Source organism: Pteronotus mesoamericanus, unplaced genomic scaffold (assembly GCF_021234165.1).
Source record: "Pteronotus mesoamericanus isolate MK-2021 breed Mesoamerican mustached bat unplaced genomic scaffold, CSHL_Meso_final contig_98, whole genome shotgun sequence".
Lineage (NCBI taxonomy): Eukaryota > Metazoa > Chordata > Mammalia > Chiroptera > Mormoopidae > Pteronotus > Pteronotus mesoamericanus.
This window is the reverse complement of record NW_026555295.1, coordinates 2548527-2566911: the sequence shown is the minus strand read 5'-3', so window position 1 is coordinate 2566911 and position 18385 is coordinate 2548527. Positions and strand designations below refer to the sequence as shown.

The window sequence follows — 18385 nt, the reverse complement described above, 5'->3', positions numbered from 1 at the left end:
CCGGCTGAGGGTTAGTACGGCCCGGAGGCAGAAAAACGTGCTAGCTTCCTTCAGTCCTGGATACTCAGCTTTGTCTTCAGGAACTTCGGATTTAATTTTCCCTCAGCCCATGCCAAGATCAGAACTCTTGGGAACTCATTCTTGTGGCAGGAGGCCTCCCTTTGATGACCAAGTCAAATGAGATGGAAACTGGCCAGGTTGTTATAGGAACTCGGAAGAATCCCTGGAGTGGGAAAATAATGAGAACACGGGGCCATTCACCATTCAGCGACGGAAAGTAGAGCGTTCATTGTCTGGTGGCAGAAGCTGCAGTTGAGAGAGGAAGCAGGGGCTTGCCGCATCACGGGGAGGCTCGGGGGTGTCGGAGGTACGGAGAAAGGGTCTGGCTAAATTCTGGACTCAAATACCAAACTGCTCACTTTCTGTGTGACTTTAAGCACCTTAAAACAATAATCAACATGAAAAACAAATGTATGAGGTCTAGAAGAAAAATCATCCTCACTTTCGCAGTGGTTATCTCAATGGTATGTTTACAGGTGATTTAAAATATTTTTTGTGCTTTTCTGTTTTTTTTTTCTGTTCTCCTGACGTTTTCTCTCACCAGCATGGATTTGTGGAGGGGGACGGGTGCCGAAAACACAAAGCTATCTCCAGTTTGGAAACACATATTCTGGGAAGGCACTCCGGAATTTTGGAATTGGTATGCCTACATTTGAAAGGGCAGGGCAGCACTTCCCAGCAGTCAGGTTGCTCCCAAGCAAATTTTCCTGGCCCCTGATGCCCTGGGTTAGACCGGCTGTGGCCACGGGTAGTTCGCACACAGGCCCGATGGGTCGGGGGTGGGGTGGGGAGCCCTGGCTGGCTTGTCCCATTGTTGCAGTACAGGAGACCACCCGTCAGCCAGCTCAGTGAATGAAACACGCTGTCTAACCCACTGGGTTCCCCTCCTGGTGCTGCCCCTGTTTCGGACCAAGCTGTTTCTCTGCTGAGGTCTCAGCACTCCCGTTCTCAGCCAGCCTTGTCTCCTCTGCCAAAAGGGAACTGGCAGCTTTGCTGGGGGTTTTCCCCCGTGCTGGGCATCCCTGATGTCTAAGTCCTTCACCAGACCTTGACATAGGCCATCTTCTATCACTGTTGTCTGCTTACTGCTAATTTTTTGACGTACAAGATAATACAGTAATTTGCACACATCCTAAGTTTGCTGCTTAGTAGATTTTGACATAATGTTTATACTCATGTGACCGCCACTCAGATCAGACATTTCCATTTTCATCACTTTGGAGGCTCCCCCCATCCCCCTTTAAGTCAGAACGCCATAAAGTTAACGCTATAGTGACCTCTACCACCATGGGTGAGTTTTACCTCTTTAAAAAGCTTTATATACTATACTGTTTTGCATCTGACTTCTTTTGCTTATCATTATGCAAACTAGCGGTCTATTGCTATGTAAGAAATCACCCCAAAATATAGTGACTTGAAACAACAACAGTCAGCTCTTTTGCTCATTGATCTTCAGTTTGGGCAGGGCGTACAGGGTATGGTTCGCCTCTTCGCCATCAGCAACAGCTAGGGCAGCTTGACTAGGGGCTAGAAGGTCGATTTCAAGATGGCTCACCTGCATTGTGGGCAAGCTGGTGCTGACCTGACAGCTGGTGGCTCAGCAGGAGCTGTGGGCCGGGCCTTCTGTTGCTGTCTGCGTAGGTGTCTGCATAGGGTGCTTGGGATTCCTTAAAATTCCCAAGAGAGTGAACATCCTAAGGGAACAGAGTGGAGGAGGAGGGCATTTGTATAACCTAACCTCAGAGGTCACATAGCCTCACTTTGGCCAAACTCTATTTGTGTAGGCAGTCCTGAAAGCCTTCCTTGGATCAAGGGGAAGGGATATAGACTCTACCGTTGGATGGGGATGTGAGAAGGTTCCAGAAGAGCATAGGGGATGGGCGATATAGGGGTCACTATCTTTGGAAAATGCATTCTGCCACATTATGTTTGCAAGTTCATCCACGTTGTAACATGTATTTGTAATTCGCTTTTTAAAATTGCTGTATAATACATCATCATGTACATAGACTAACTTGTTCAGCCTACTGTTGACATTTGAATTGTTTGTAGTTTTGCGCTATTTGAAAAATGCTGCCATGAATATTATACAGATGTTTTGGTGAACAAAGATGGCCTTATATCACTGTTGCTGTCTCTCTGGCTTTTAAGATTTTAAGAATCATACAGTTCTATCCCCTTTTATTTTTCTCTTTCACCATCAGTTACCGTAGCCATATGTACTTTAGTATGTAATTCTCTGCTAGTGTTTTTAAAATGTTGAAAGGCAATTATATCAGTATTACATAAATATATTCTCTTTATAAAAACTTTCAGCCTTACAGTTAAGGTTAAATTTCCTCGTGACACCACTTGCCACGTCAGGCCCTTTCCGCCTCCCCCGAGGTACCCCATCACCAGTGTGTCAGGTCTCCTTCTAGAACTTCTTCTTATGTATTTACACACATAAATATTCTCATAGAAAATATTGTTTTCTGTCTCTGTGGGTGTAGCGAGGAATAAAATCTTTATACTACTCTGACTTGCCATGAAATGGAATGAGAATAAAATGTACTAACAAACTCGTAGAAGATTCACGCATGAAAAGTTCCCTTATAAGTATTTTATAGACATCCACAGTTGCAAAGGAATGCTTACCAAAGGAATGACCCTTATCACAAGAAATTGGGCAAGTGTCAGCGACTCATATCCAAACCAGCAGAAACACTCCCTGCGTGTTCTGTTCCCAGGTTATCGGCAGTGAAACTACAGATGGAGCACGCAAGAGATAACACGAAACACCCAAGGGCAGAGCCGAGAAAGTGCACAACGCCAGAAATTCCTTCGTCCCCTTCTGCCCCCGGTTCTCCTACATAAACTAACCAGGACACCTGAGATGCTAAGATGGGCTTTGAGACGAGAGTCCCCCATCCTCCAGGTTGCTGTCACCTGAATAAAACCACTTCATTTAACATCAGCATCAGCCTCTCAAGTACTGGCTTTTGAAGTGGCAGGCAGCCAGACCTGTGTTTGGTTACATGGGTTTTGGTTGGTACAACGAGTGACATCATACGGTTCTACATTTTGCTTTTTCACTCAAAAAATATCTTGGAGATATGACCATAGAATTGCATGTAAATCTACTTCACTTTATAAACTGCCAAATAATGTTTCATAGTATTATACCACTGCCATTTAGCCATTTGGCTATGAAAGGACATGTAGGTTGTATCCTTCCTTGTTGTGTGGCATGTGCCCCATGAATTGGAGGTCAGGCCTTGCACACTGTAGTGTTGTCAGTACTTGATGAATGCAGATGCATTCCTGCCAGGGAAAGAGTTGCTGGAGCCCTGGATCTGTGCCCCTCAATGTCTCTTTTCTCTTCCCTGCAGAGACGTCTCAGAGAGGCTGTACAGCTGCTGGAGGACTATAAGCACGGGACCCTGCGCCCAGGGGTCACCAATGAACAGGTAACTGCTGCAGGTGGTGAAGGAAGGAAGGTCACAAATTCCCAACCCTTTCCCTGGAGCCAGGATTGCTGCTTTTTCCTTCATTAACCACTTCTACTCTGGCTACATACCTTTGTGGACTTCTGGGTTTTTGGAGGGGAAGCTCAGGTCTCTGCTGTACCCTGCGTCTGGTGGGGAGCATGAGACTGATGAGTTCAGAGAAGCCCAAAGGCAGTAGTTTGCTGGAGCTGACATGTGTATACCTCTTCCCAAGTCCACATTTAGTGACATTGCAGCCATAGCTTGAAATCAGCCACAGTGGCAGTATTTACACCAAGGAAACTGGGAAATGCTACAAATTAGGAATCTTTTCCCCTAAAGAATCTATTATTAATTATTTACCACCATACCACTCCCCAAAAGTTTAAATTGAGTGGGGGAAGGACGGGAGCAGATGGTGGGGATTAGGCTAGGCCACTGTAATTTCATTTTTTTAACCCTCACCCCAGGATATATTTATTGATTTTAGAGAGAGGGGAAGGAGAGTAAGAAAGAGAAAGAGGAATATTAATGTAAAAAATAAACAGCAATCAGTTTTCTCCTGTACATGCCCTGACTGAGGGTTGAACCCACAATCTAGGTATGTGCCCTGACTTGGAATTGAACCTGTGACCCTTTGGTGTATGGGACAATGCTCCTACCAATTGAGCCACCTAGCCAGGGCTATAATTTCATTTTTTAAAAATACTATGTAGAAACTTGAACTAAGGCTCATTGAAATATTGATGATTGTGTTTGGTTTTGGGGAGGGGTAGGTAGATGTAGTGTAAGGCAGCTTTAATGATTAGAGAGACTGATAGTTAATGTGCCAACGTTCTTCTCTTTGTTTATAAACTTTATTTCAAAAACTTTTGAAAATTAACTTCACATTTTTTAAAAGTAATATGTGTGCATATTTCAAAAAAATCAAATAGTACTAAAACATTTGTAAGGGAAAATAGTATGCTGCCCTTCATCCCTTTTCAATTTCCATTTCTATCCCCTAGAAGCAAATACTTTTTGCTGTTTCTTCAGATAGAAATCTATATTTCAAACTAGCATATTTATCTCTACTGCTATTTCTTAACTAATTCTTTCGCATGGTAGTTGAGAATTCAGGTCTCTTATTATCCACCCCCATAAACATGCCTCTCTTCCCTACCCTCATCACACTCCCAAGATAGTTATCATGGTTTGGGGTCTATGGATATTCAATATTCACATTAAAATCATATAAATAACATTTAATGTAGAATCAAGTTGACTGTACCATGACTATGTTTCCTCTGTTTTTAAACTTTATGTTTTATGTGCTGTTAACAGTTGCCTCTTTTTTTCTAATTAGCATAGTTTTCTTTGTACCATCTCCAGTTCTTACTACACCTTCTAGGGATATTTTCAGTGCCTCCTTTCAATCCTGAAGAATCCAGTTCTTCGGTTCCATTTTTTCCCTGAAAATTTCCTTCCTGGGGCCCACTTCCTCCAGCTCTGGGCCTTCCCCTTGGTATATGTATACTTTTATTTTGGTGGAATACCTCTTCCAGTAGTTTCCTGGAAAAAAAAAAAGAGTAAATGGGAAGAAAATTTTGAGTACTTTTTTGCCTGAAAAGTTATAAGTCTGCACTAAGTTTTAATTGACAGTTTGGCTGAGGAGAAAATTCTAGTATGACAATCATTCTTCTCCAGAATTTTGAAGACCTTGCTCTATTGTCTTCTGGCTTCCAGGATAGCAGTTGAGAAATCCAATGCTATTTTATTCTTTATTCTTTGCAAGTGACCTGTTTTCATTCTTTGGGATGTTTAGGTTCTTCTCTTTATCTGTAGAATTTATTTCTGAAATTCCACAATGCCATCTCTTTCAAAATTCATTATTCTGGGCTCCTTGTGATTGCTTTAAGTCTGAATACTCCTGTCTTTCAGTTCTGGCAAATTTTGTCAGACTTTTTATTTGATAATTTCTTCTCATTTTGAAACTCCTATTAGTCAAATATTTGACATCTTAGACTGACACTCAGATTTTCATATTTTTTTTCCCCTTCTATTCCTTGACTTTGACCTGCTGTTTGGGTTTGCAGGAACTTTCCTAAAGTTTCTTTTGAACATACCTATTGAATTTTTAACTTCAGCTGGAATAATTTTAATTTCCATGAGCTCTTTGATTTTTTCTTTAATTTATTTTATTTTTTAATAGAATCCTCTTCCTGCTTTGTGAATATAGTATCATCTCATCTCTCTGCATTCTGGAAAGCAAGGAGGTGAAGGAGGCTGGGATCCCAAAATTCACTACAGACATTCACTAATTTCCCTAGTTTTAGCCTTACCTGCTCCCACTTCCCATTGTGCTAGTGTTCCCAGCTTTGGAGTCACTGTAATTATTTCTCCAGAAGACTGATCAACTTTCAGCATCTTGTAGGGACAAGGTGAGGGCATTAAGAGTGCCCTTGCTATGTGGGGAAGAGCTGGGGGTATTACTGCTTTGAGGACAGACTTTCAGTCAACCCCTGTGTCTAGCCCTATGATTAGCCCCTTTTTTTCTGCACTACCTGGTCTGTGTCTCCAAATCCTGAGCGTTGCTGGTGTCCTTGGAGTGATGGGCTGGCTCCTTAAACACACCCTCTTCAGGCACAAAGAGGTTGGCTTCCTCCTCTCTGCTGGGTCAGTGACTAAAACTCTACTTATTTTCCATCCAAAAACATGTTGCTGTTCTTCCTCTGCTGTCTTCCCTTCCGTTCTTTGGTAACAATGTGAGGCACTGCCCCTGCCTTCTCCTGGCACCTTTAGGCACAAAGCCCATGCTGAGGCTTTAGGCTGCTAACCCGACACACCAGTGGCTGGTGGGGTGTTCCTGGGACAAGTGGCTTAGCCATCAGCCCTCCCCAGTCCAGTTCATTTCAGTGTGTATTTAGGGAGCACCTATAGGCCAGGCTTGGTGCCCGGGCTTGGGGGAGAGAGCAGGGAAGAAACCAGAGGAGGGACTTGCTTCATGGACACCCCAGAATCTAGGCAACAACAGTGAAAATACATGATACTGTGGGAGAGTGGAGGAGGGAGGAACCCACTGAGACTAGGGGTTTCTGGAGGAGATTTCTCTCCAGAGATTTGAGGGATATGAAGGGGCTGGTGAGGAGGAGGCACTGATAGGAACAGCCCAGACAAGGAAGCACAGAGAGAGCAAGGCCCCCAGTGGAAGCGATGGAAATGTGCTCCACTGCAGCCCAGCTATGTGAAGGGCAAATGCATGAGTGGATGCAGCACCTTGGCCAGATGTCTTTGTGCAGGGCTCTGGCAAGTGACATGAGACAGCACAGTTCTTGGCTAGGCTGCATCCAACCTCAGGCATGGCGCTGCCTGCTGAGTTGGGGGCAGCTGTGAGGAGGGAGGGCGGCCATGATCTCCTCCTTCTTGGCTCGGTACTCCCCTCTGGCCCTGGGTACCGAGGAGCCTGGGTGGCATGACCTGACAGCCCCTCTTTAGGCCAAAGAAATCCTCAGACCGCTGCAGTTCCTCTCAGATTCATCAGGGCCAGGTTCAGCCTCCAGCCCTTCCTGATCCTGTGTCCGAACCTAGCCAAGTTCCCCTCTGACCCATCCTTGCTGAAGTTGGCCTCTGGGACTCCTTCCAGCTTCCAGAGTTTGGGGAATGAGGCCACCTTTCCCCTCTTTGCTTCCTTCATTTGCTTAAAGCTGCCCATCCTGTTTCCTGGGCCTCCTTTTTTTTCCCATCCTGAAAGCCCCCATGTACCTCCAGGGAGCTGGGAGGAGGCGAGGTAGGGGGCCTCAGGCACTAGCTGTGCTTCCCTTTCTGGCTTATCTCAGTGAGGCCTGCAGGGTCCACCTGGTGGCTCGATGGCCCAGTGCGGTAGGTGTGAACCAGCCCCCTAATAGGCGGATCCTCCGTCTCCCTCCCTCCCTGTCCTCTTGGCTCCCCAGAACCCTGGGGCGTGGGCTCTGTGGCAGCTCTCACACTGCTTCTTCCCTCCCCAGGCCTCAGTGTGCAAAGCCACACCTGCCTCTGGCCTTTAGAGACACAAGAACTGAGGGGACAGGTGATGACATTCCAGCTCAGGATTTGGGGAAACCTAGGCAATCTACAATTAAAGACAGTCCTTGTTCCTGGTCCAGGCTGGCCCTGCTCAGGCGTCATTTCCATGCCCTCTGAAGAGGCCCAGGGTGGTTCTTCATCTCCGTCTGGACAGTAGCCCTGTCTGCTCCCAGGCCCTGGGCCTGCCCGGATGTGCTGTTGCAGGCTTGTGAGTCAGAAGCCTGTGCCTGTGTCGGATGCCGTGGGCCTGTCCTGATGTCACGGATAGCATTGGGTAACCTGTGTGCCCGCTTGTTATGTAACCTGCGCTCCAGTTACAACCTCTCACCGGCGGGTACACACAAGTGGATTGACAGTTTGTTCACACCCGATGGCCATGGTTTGGTCTTCTGTTAGCAAGGGCTAGCATCTCCTCCTGAGACTGTTAATGTAGTAAAAGGTTGCTACATCAATGAATAGTTAATTCTGAGGATAAAATAGAAATAAGTATAATTTACCCTTCAGGCTTAATAGATAAAACTTTGATGTGCTAGGAACCCTGATAAGGAGTGAAATTATCGATTAAACAAAGCCACAGATGAGAGCAAACATAAATATAGGCAGTGCAGTTTCTGGGTATTGACTTTGCTGTGTGCACTTTACGTGCGCAATGGTTTGGCATGGACGGAGATGGGCGGGGTTAAATACGGCAGATCCCCTTGCCCCATGGTGGTGAGCCCCAGCCTCTGCATGCTCACCAAGTGCCAGGCACCATGCTAAGTACTAGCACTTTACCTGCATTACCTTAATTAATCTTCACAGGAACCCTATGTGGTAGATACCGGCCTATATTAACGCAGTTTTACGGGTAAGAAAACTGAGGCTCAGAGAGGTTAAATTATTTACCTAAGGTCACATAGCTGGTATGCGGTGGGACAGGGGTCTGATGCTGGGCCTGTAAGACCCAACGCCTGTCTTTCTCCCACTGTCTGAAGGTGGCTTTGGGAGGGAAGTGGACACTCTGTGGAGCAGAATAATATACACAGACACGGGGCAGAGGAGTGAAGGGGGTTCTGGTCCGAGGAGCTTGCGAAGGTCTTGCAGCCCCAGTTAAACCTGTGTGGTTAACACTGTCAATCCGGGCCAAGGCATCTGCTGATCGCTCAGTATGTGCGAGGTAGGTGGGCACTGAGGGGGGGCATGACACGTGCGCCCTGATTCCTGCCCTCACACACCCAGCTCCCAGCCCAGGTGAGGCCACCACACAAGTGCGTTGCTACAGCCCAGGCTGGTGGCTGAGCTGCGTGGAGCTAATGCTAAGGCAGGTAGGAGTGCATCGGTGAGAGAATCCTGAGAATACAGGCGATGAGGAAAGGCTTCGTGCAGGGGCCGTACCAGCGAACCCCGAAGGGTAGATGGAAAGTAGAATGGAGAGACCCAAGGCAGTGGAAGGACATTCCCTGTAAGTCACAGACAAAATCCTAGAAGCAGAGGAGAGAAAGAGAGAGATCAAAGAGGGAGGACTACGGAGAAAGGATGAGATTAAAGATAGTTAGAGAGGAAGCTGGAAAGTTATAGGACAGATTGTGAAAGTATGTTGTGTGGGGCAAAAGGAAGCTGCTGGAAGCTCTTGAGCAAGGGAGTGGCAAGAAAGTGTATTGTGGTAGAATCTCTGGTGGGGTGCCTGGTGAATGGGGGAGAGGTAGGTGCTGTTAAGGAAACCAGCTTGGAAGCTACTAGAGTGGTCAGCAGTGAGGTGAGCAGGTCTCTGGGAGCCTCTGCAGGCTTCTGCTTGGTGGTGGCTCTCATGCATCATTCCACGCTCCTCAGAGTCTGGGAACCAGCCCACCTTTATTAAAGTGCTTGCTCTGCACCCAGCAAAACATATCAGCTGCTCAGAGGCCACATGTGGGATGGACTTCTGTCTGCAGCCTACCAAGGGAAAGGACAGCTGGGAGTAAGACATCCTGCAAGGCTCCTCTGGCAGAGGAAATGGGGTCAGCTGTGTTTGGGCTTTGCTGCAAATAGCAGAGAAAATACTGAGTTAAAAATATTGCACCCCAAATTTTCTCTGGTTGTTAGTAGGTTTGTCATAAGCTGGCTAAAAGGAAGGTTTGATCCCCGCCCCTTTACCCTGACCCCCAGCCTCAAGCTCCTGGGATCCTGATCAGCACCCTGCCCTTCCGGGCTGGCCTGATCTGGCCCTGGTAGTTAGCACAGAGCAGGCAAGTGATCCACATTAGTTGAAGCATTTGTGTAATGTGCTAGATGTTGTACTGGATGCAGTAGCTGCGTCTCTGGGCTGGGTCACTACAGTGGCCTCCTGGGTGGTCTCCCCTTTCTACCTGGCCCCTCTCTGTATTCCCGATACAGCAGTCAGAGTGGCCTATGAAAACACCCGTTATATTGTTTGTTCTTCTGCCCCAGGGTGTCTCAGCCTCGGCATGACTGGCATTTGCGGCTAGATAACTCTTTGTTGTGGAGCTGTCCTGTGCACTGTAGGATGTTTAGCAGCATCTCTGGTCTCTACCTACTAGATGCCAGTATTGTCCCCTCCCAATGCGTGACAACCAAACATTGCCAGATGCCCCCTGATTGCAAAAGCGCCCCCCCGTTAAGAACCACTCCTCTAGTAGGAACTCTGTAGTGCCCCTCTTTCTACTCAGAGTAAAAGCCACAGACTTTGACGTAGCCTCAAAGCCCCCATTTCTCCCTTCCTCCTGCTACTGCCCTCTTCCTCAGTCTACAGCGGTCACACTGGCCTCCTTGCTGTGTGTTAACTGTGCCGGGCAGGCCCACTTCTGCCTCAGGGCCCTTGCGCTGGCTGTCCCATCTGCCGGAACAATCGCCTAGGGGGTACCTGCGTGGCTCACTCCCTACTTCAAGTGTTTCCTCCAGTGTCACCTCCATGAAAACTGCCCTAACCTCCTTACTACTGCCAGGCCCTATACATCATCCTACGTAAGAATCTGTCAGGGAAAAAAGGTCAAGGGGAACAAAAAAAGTCACCTCTAGGGCCAGAAGCAGGACAGGAACTGGAATCTGAGGGGGCCAGGATGAATGGGGGATCCAGGAGCTACAGGGGCCCCGTGGGGGTGCAGGGCATGCAGCCAGTGTCTCCCTTGTCCCTCTTCCACCCCAGCCTGGCCTTTCTTTTCCTCCCTCTTCCCCATGTCGGAAGCCGTGGCCCGGGCCATGTCATCGCCTGCCTGTGTCCCCTTCATGTTCCCCATCCTTCACCGTCTCCTTTTGTGCAGACCCCATTACAATAAGTTTTCAAAAATAAAACCTTCCCCACTGCCAGCACACACCCTGTTCTACTCTCCCATGCGTCCCTAACACTCATCCTTCTAACCTATCAGAGAGGTCACTTATTTATTATTTTTATTGCTATTGCCTGTTTGCACTGGCATGTAAGCCCTACAAAAGCAGAGATTTTTGCTCTTTTTTGTTCACTGATGTATTCTTAATGCCTACGTCACTGCCCAGCACATAATAGGTACTCAATAAGTACTTGTTGAACAAATGAATTTTCTTTAATATTTGCAATAACCTTAAAAATAAGTATTCATATCCCCATATCACACATGAGGAAATGGAGGCCCCAAAAGATTAAGTTGCCCCAAACTGCATGGCCAGTAAGTTGGAGATCTGGAGTTCAAGTCCAAGTTTGAGTCCAAGGTCCATTCTCTTCATAGAGAGAAGCTGCCCATATAGAGAACTCGTGACTGCTGTGTGTGCTAAGCTACAGAACCAGGGGAATGTGCCTTCTCCTTTCATGTATCGGTAGAATTGGGGGGAAACTTCATCCCACATAGACTAGCATATGTACATATTACCTGGGAGTAACCATGGCAACAAAATTAATGGTAAGGAATAATGGGATTGGCCCAAATGATAAATTAGGAAGATTTTTAAAATTTTATTTTATGGAAGCATCCTTTGCTTTACAGAAGGATCCCCTTCAGGCTCTGTTTAATTACCTTCTGGAGGCTGTTTTAAATAGGCTCTGTCTTTGCTGCCTTCAGAGGTTTGGAGAAGCAGCTTGGAAGGAGGCAGAGGGGAAGGAGAGCAAGCCAACTAGGGGTGGAGTCTGGGAAGTTAACTCCTCCATCTGGGGTCTGGGGCCTGGGTGCCGGGGGGATGCCTGCTCTGCCCCGAGAAAGCAGGGCTTGTTAGGGGGCCCACCCTCTGCCTCTCCCTTGGTCTCTACACTGGGCTTCTTCTAATAGGTTCACATGGCAGCTCAGCTGAGACTGAGGCCGTTACTGAAACCAGCAAACTTCTGCATTGTGCCAGCAACCTTTCACCGACACCACTTCCCACACACCTTGTTTGTCCTCATTCTCCAAATTAAAAACCAAACAAAGACCAAAGCCTCAGACCCACGCTGGCTTGTTGCTGCAGTCCATCAGTTCCAAGGGATCAGAGCTGTGCATTTTTATGTTCAGCCAGGGACACAGAGGGAAAGGGGCTGAGCCAAAAGGGGACTGGTCACGCCGAGGAGTTAGTTTAAAGTGGAGCTGCTTCAGCAGGCTGCCAAGAAGACGCTGGGGGCTCGCTGTCCTAGATTCCCAGTGTGGATGGACCGTCTACAGCATCTCTTTTGGACTCCCATTGAATGCTTTACATCCCATCTGTAACCTGTCTGCAGGACTGGCTCATGAAACTTTAAACTAGCAACCAGCTCTTGGCTTGTGGGCAATAACTGCTGCCATCGTTGCATCCAGCATCCGACTCACGGGTCCCGCAGGTCCCAGGAAAAAGCCCAAACCTGGGAGTCAGACCCAAGTCCCTCTCAGCCCTCTCTACAAACTGGGCCTGGCATCATCAGACAGGGAGGGGCCCTGGAAAGACTTGCCTCCACTTCTGCCCCTTCTCCTCCCTTAATTTAAAAATCGGTGTAAGTCTAAGGTGTGTGGTGACTTGCACAGGAAGACCATGTAAATTAGTGGCTGGACCAGGGCCAAAATTTGGGACCCTGACTATTGTCGCTACAGTCTGGAGATGGGGTGAGCCTGAACGAGATCAGGTCACGGCTAGGAGTTTTAGTTTAAAGCGGAGTTGGCCCTCCCACCTTGCCTCATACCCCCCTGAGGCGCGAGCATTGCTAAGTGAGAAAAGCCTCACACACTATCTTAGCTTTCATTCCTTCTTCCCGCCTCCGGAAGGCTTCCCTGATATCATGGGAGGTGGTTCCCCAAATGGTTTATCTTAGTCAGAGTTATACTAACTGCTGTAATAAAAAGATCCCAAAATGCACCAGCTCAAATAACATAGAAGTTTATTTCTCGCCCATGTAACAGTTCATGTTTCAGGTGGGCAGGTGGCTGTGCTCCCCAGGACCATTCAGGGACCCAGGTTCCTTCCCTCATGTTTCTCCGCCATCTCCTTGGGTTGTCCTCTGCACGGTGCAGGCTGGGCTGCAGCTACAACCTGGCTCCGGCTCACAGGAGAGGAACAGTAAGCACGGAATGGGAGGCCCTGGCTAGGGGAAGGCACATCTCACTTCCCATCCCATGCCACTGGGGTCTCTGTCACGTGGATAAGCCTAACTGCAAAGGAAGCTGGGAGATGTAGTACAGCAGGTCAGCCACTTGCTCTGCAAAGGAGGCTGGAAATGTGGTGCAGCAGGTCAGCTACCTGCCCACTCTGTTCTATTACCTTGGAAGAGTTAGAAGAAGGAGACATAGATTTTGTTGGACAGAAAACAGTTTGTGCCATAGAGGTCAATAAAAAACTTAGAAGCTGTGCACCCTATATCTATTTTTCAGTGGTCACTCTTGATATTTTAAAACAATTCTTTTTGTTTAAAATAGTTTAAAAAAACATATGAACAGTCTACAGAATTCAAAAGATATTAAAAAAACAGGAAGAGAATAAAAAACAAGTTTCTCTTTCCCTGTCCCGCAATTGCCCACTGCCTCCCTCTAGAGTAAGCATTAGTTTTTTCCTGTGTCCTGCCAGATTTATCGGAACACATTTATCCTTTTTTTAAAAAAACTAATGATATAATAATGAGAGCTCCGGGTGAAGTCGCTGGAGCATGGTTGTAACAATAAAAGATGGGAGAGTGACAAAGGACAAATACTGTGCGATTCCACTTATATGAGATATCTTGAGCGGTCAGATGCCCAGAGGCAGGAAGACGAGTGGTTGACAGGAGCTGGGGGAGGAGGGGCGGGCGGGGAGAACGGAGCACGGAGTTCAGTTGAGTGAGACGAAGAAGGTCTGGACGGAGCTGGTGATGGCTGTGCAGCAGTGGGAACGCACTGACTGCCATAGAACTGCCACTGAAAAATGGGTAAAGTGGTAAACTTTATATTATGTATATTTTACCACAATAAAAAAAGGAAGGAGCTAGCCTAAAAGTCCACTAACAGGGTACGGTTTACAATATACAATATATTCGTTTGAGGTTTCTTTTAGGAAGAATAAGGTGCTCTCGGTGTGTGGATGTGGAAAGATCGCCCAAATGTTTTAGACGCCCAAAGGGACAGATCGGCGTGCATTTGCTGTGTTAGCTTCGGAGAGAGGGGCATGTGGTGATTAAGAAGTGGGGATTCTGAGCCAGACTGCTTGAGTTCAAATCCCAGTGCTGCTGTGGGAAAGTACTCAGCAATATAGAAAAGCATGGAATTATCTGTCATGTGAGATTTTACCATTGCTCCTCACTGTGACACCAGCCTGCCTGGGCCACGTGTATGGTGGTGTCACTGAGGGGAGGGGTCTGTGAGCTCCAGGTTCCTGGCCTTGCCTGCTGAGAGCCCTGCCGAACTCCTGCCTTTGCTGATAAGCCAGCATCTGCCTGACTCTCCATCGCTGCTCCCTGGGTGGAGGTAGAGGAGGCCGCCCTTGTACCTGAGGATCACAGGTGCCACTGTGGACTACAAGGGCTGCTGGGCTGGACTTCGGTGGGAGGGCAGGAACAGGTACTGGCGAGGAGCATCTGCTGCCGGGCTACAAGGGGCTCTGGCCCTTGGGGAGCTGTCAGCCAGTCCTCTTCCTCCTCTCCTGCCCCTGGCCTGGCCGGCAATAATCTACTCACCTCTCAGGCGTGTTGTAGGAATAAGACAATAGACAGAAAGTTACTTTAAAAAATAATGAAGTCCATTAAAGATATTGCTCATTTGAATGACTGTCCCTCTGTTTCAGGCATTTACAGAGCATGTCGTATGGGCCAACTAGATATGCATGTCTCATTTAAACCTCTGTATGAGTCAGGGTAAGCCAAGCGGGGTAGCAAACAATCCCCAGAGTCCAGGGACTTAGGCAGTGAGGTTTGCTTCTCTCTCACGTCAGTGTTCCAGTGCAGCTCAGGGACTTGGCATGTGCCATTGTCCAGGGACCCAGCTCCTTTCGCTTGGTGGCTTTACTGACTTCTAGGGCCTCATCCTTCTCCCCTGGACTCTCTGTGGGAGGCAAACATCACCGTCTCCCACAGCCCATTAGCCAGCGCCTGGTCATGTGGGTGGTCCACCTGACTGCGGGGGGCGGTGCTGGGAAGTGTAGGCTTGGCTGTGTGCCCACAGGGAAACGCAAACTGCCAGGGAGCACCGAGCATCTGCCCTACCCTTACACAGCCCGTTTCACTGACGGAGAAATTGAGTCACAGGGCACTGTAACTCACCCAGGGTCACGCCTCCAGTAAGTGTTTTGAACACAGGCCTGCCTGGCTCTAACGCCCCCTCTTTACACTGTCCTTTGGTGTCTTAGGCCACTGTTTTCTGCCCATGCCGTTCATCAGAATCATGGGGAATTTTTTTTGAAGAACTGTATGAAGAAATCCTGAGTTTAAAAAAAAATTTAATTTTAAAATTTTAATTTTAGAATAGCTCTAGGTTTTCTCTGTGGCCAGCGCTGTGGCGGGGAGAGGCCGGGGAACAGCGCTGAAAGGCTCGCCCCTGAAATGGTTCTGGGCCTGGGGTGTGCCCCTCATGGGGTACGTCTCAGCAAAGAAGGGTCATCCTTTCATCTTTTATTTAAAAAAAAATTTTTTTTTATATCTTTGCTGTATGCTCTCACTTACCTCTTTTGGCGAACAGTGATCCTGCATTTGGTTTTTCTTGCTTCAGTCCCTTCTGTTCCCCAATTATTATTTTTTAAAAATCTACTGCTTCCAATCTTCCTGGAATAGCAGACAATCAAATATGTTTGAAATGTATCTAAAATAAGAGTAATTAGGCTGTGAATTAAGGCTTGAGGGACTGCGCTGTGAGTAAAATGCATAAACTTTAATATATCAATTTTATAACTTCTATTTTTGCTACCCTGTAGCCTTCTGCAACTTAATTTATATTCCAGACAACAACATTGCCATATACATGAAGCATAACTCAACTATTCTGTTATAAAACTAAGCATCAACGGCTGGCCACATCTTCTCTCTCCCCTCATACCCTTCTTGCTTCATTAAAAATGCACTGGCCCTTCATTTGCCCGCAATGTAAATTTTTCCTTACTGTGTTTTCTTGATTCCAAAAGTCCTCTCTTTATCACATTTTTAACATCTCTTAAACGGGATGAGTCTTTTTATTGATGTTGGTCTTGGCATTATGTCATTGTTTTCTTACTTAGTGGCACATAATAGTGTCTTAGGATTCATGATGTCTTAAATTCAATGAAATACAGTATTTATATCATTTGAAGGAACTGACAGATTGTTCTGTCTCTCCAGCCGGTGCCACGCGCACACTTGTGCTGAAGAGAGACGACTTTACCACTCATTTGAAAGCAACTTTCTTCTCCCTACAGCCTTCTTATAAGAACAATAGGAATAATAATAGCTACAGCAGTAAGCAGTTATAAAGCACCTACTGTGCACCCAGCGCTGCTCCAGGCACTTTTCATATGTATTTTCCAACAATGGTAGCCTCCTCTGGTAGCTGGGCCTCCAATGGTAGCGGCACAGCTACTATCCCCATTTTGCAGACGATGCAAGTGGGCCGCAGAGGCAGGAGCGGCAGAGGGGAACGCGGGCGGTCTGCCTGGCTCTGCCACGCCAGTCTCTGCTGCCTCTAGAGATGCTGGGAGACAGTTGAAGGATCTCCATTTAAATCAGGCTGCTTCTGCGGAGTCGGGGGCAGGCTGGGCAGAGGGGGTGGAGGGGAAAGGAAATTGGGACAACTGTAACAGCAGAAACAATAAAAAAAAAAAATCAGGCTTCGTATCTAGTCCTCCATTAGAATCAGCTGGGAAGCTTTGGAGACATGCTGGAAGACTTCTCGAAGTAATGGTGCAGCAGCCAGAGTTGAGAACCCTTTGTTTCGATGGTCTGCAGGAGACCCCCAGCTCTGCAGTTCTGGGCCCCTGGTGCCACGTCCTCAGGACAGCTGCCCGACCTGGGGCGGCCAGGGCAGCCTGAGCCTCTTAAGCCCTTTGCAGCTAGATCTCTTGGTTAGAAAATGCGGCTTTGAGACCTTCAGTTGATATGTGCTTTAATTTATTTCCTTTATTATTATTTTTTTCCCTTTCTCTCTCCCTCCCTTCCAGCTGTGGAGTGCACAGAAAATCAAGCAGGTAATCCAGCTTTGGCTTCTTTTCCTCCCCTGCTCCATGCCCTCGTGGACCCCGCCCCACGCCGTGCAGGGGACCCTTGGCTGTTGTGTGTCCAGTCTCTCCCCTGCCCTTTGGTCCTGGCCACCCCTCTCCTTCCTTCTCCCCCAGCACCCAGGGCCTGAGTTTCTGACAGCTGGGGCTCAGGCCAGCTCACCTTTCCCTGGGCCCCCTAAGCTCCATCCCTGTGGCTCCTTCCGCACAATCCCTATTACGTGCCTACTGGGTGCCAGGCACGGAGGTTCGGAGTGCCTGCGAGGTAGACAGAGTCCCACCCTCCCTGCATTTGGCTTTGAGCATTAGTCAGAGGATAAGTGCTGTTTGGGGTCCATGTTTTAGTTTTCTCTTGCCCTGAATGGTAGGAAAGGACTGACCAGCCAGAGGCAATATACATTCACTGGTCATCTCAGTCATCCTGGGGGAGCCCTCCTTTCCTGCCTCCATCCCTCCCTATTCCCACGTCCCCCGTCCCTCTCCCACTGTCACTCTGCGCTCTGTTCCTTGCTCTTGCCAGGCTATTCTACACCCGGACACCAATGAGAAGATCTTCATGCCCTTTAGGATGTCAGGTAAGCCCCTGGGACCTTCTGGTTCTACCCAGCCAGGGGCGCTTACTATGGCCACAGTTCCAGGAACGTCTAGATGTGCTGGCCTGAGGAGGGGACGGAGCCTGTTACACCCACGGTCACACTTGCACCTGCATTTTAGCCTAGGCTCCACCGTACAAGATTAGCCAGGCCTTGGAATCACCCCTGGAGCTTTTTAAAAATGTGCCTTTTCTACCTGAGCAGCTGCGGTGGAGCGGGGGCCTCTGCAGGTCGCTGCCTGTGCCCTGCCCCAGGTTCTACACCACTCGCCTTAAGGGGGACGCCTGCCTTCGAGGGGTCCCTTCTCTGCTGCCTGAGCATGCTGTGCTCTTTCCTTCCAGCTCCTGCTCCCTGCTCAGCCCTTTCTTGTAGTTAACCCTCCGGACTAACTCCTTGGTCCCTGATCCTGCTATTAACCTCTCCTTCTCATTGTCTGCACTGTATTTCTCCCGCTGTGCACACAGGGTTGGCGAACTCCCATTCTTTGGAGACCAGTGGGTGGGGGCAGAGGAAAGGGAGAGAGTAGGTATGCAGGCCCTGCCCCCGGGAAGTCCCTGCCCCCAGGGAAGTCCCTGCCCTCTAGTTCCTAGGATGGTTCTGTATGTGTGAACCTAATAGCCTAGAAAGCACTTGCATACACACTGGCTGGGACTGCTGTGGTTGGCCTGCCCACAGTTTTGAGGGGCCACAGGTCTT

The 18385-nt window shown here is 48.1% G+C and overlaps 1 protein-coding gene across 2 annotated transcripts in view; it reads left to right on the top strand.

The window, feature by feature from the left end:
• SFXN5 (sideroflexin 5) overlaps nucleotides 1-18385 on the top strand; it is a 102842-nt gene that overhangs the window by 14177 nt on the left and 70280 nt on the right. For both annotated transcript variants that reach the window (XM_054586859.1, XM_054586858.1), the window contains exons 3-5: nucleotides 3432-3509; nucleotides 17040-17066; nucleotides 17617-17671. In XM_054586859.1, coding sequence (XP_054442834.1) covers nucleotides 3432-3509; nucleotides 17040-17066; nucleotides 17617-17671 — 160 coding nt within the window. The remainder of the gene's footprint in view (nucleotides 1-3431; nucleotides 3510-17039; nucleotides 17067-17616; nucleotides 17672-18385) is intronic.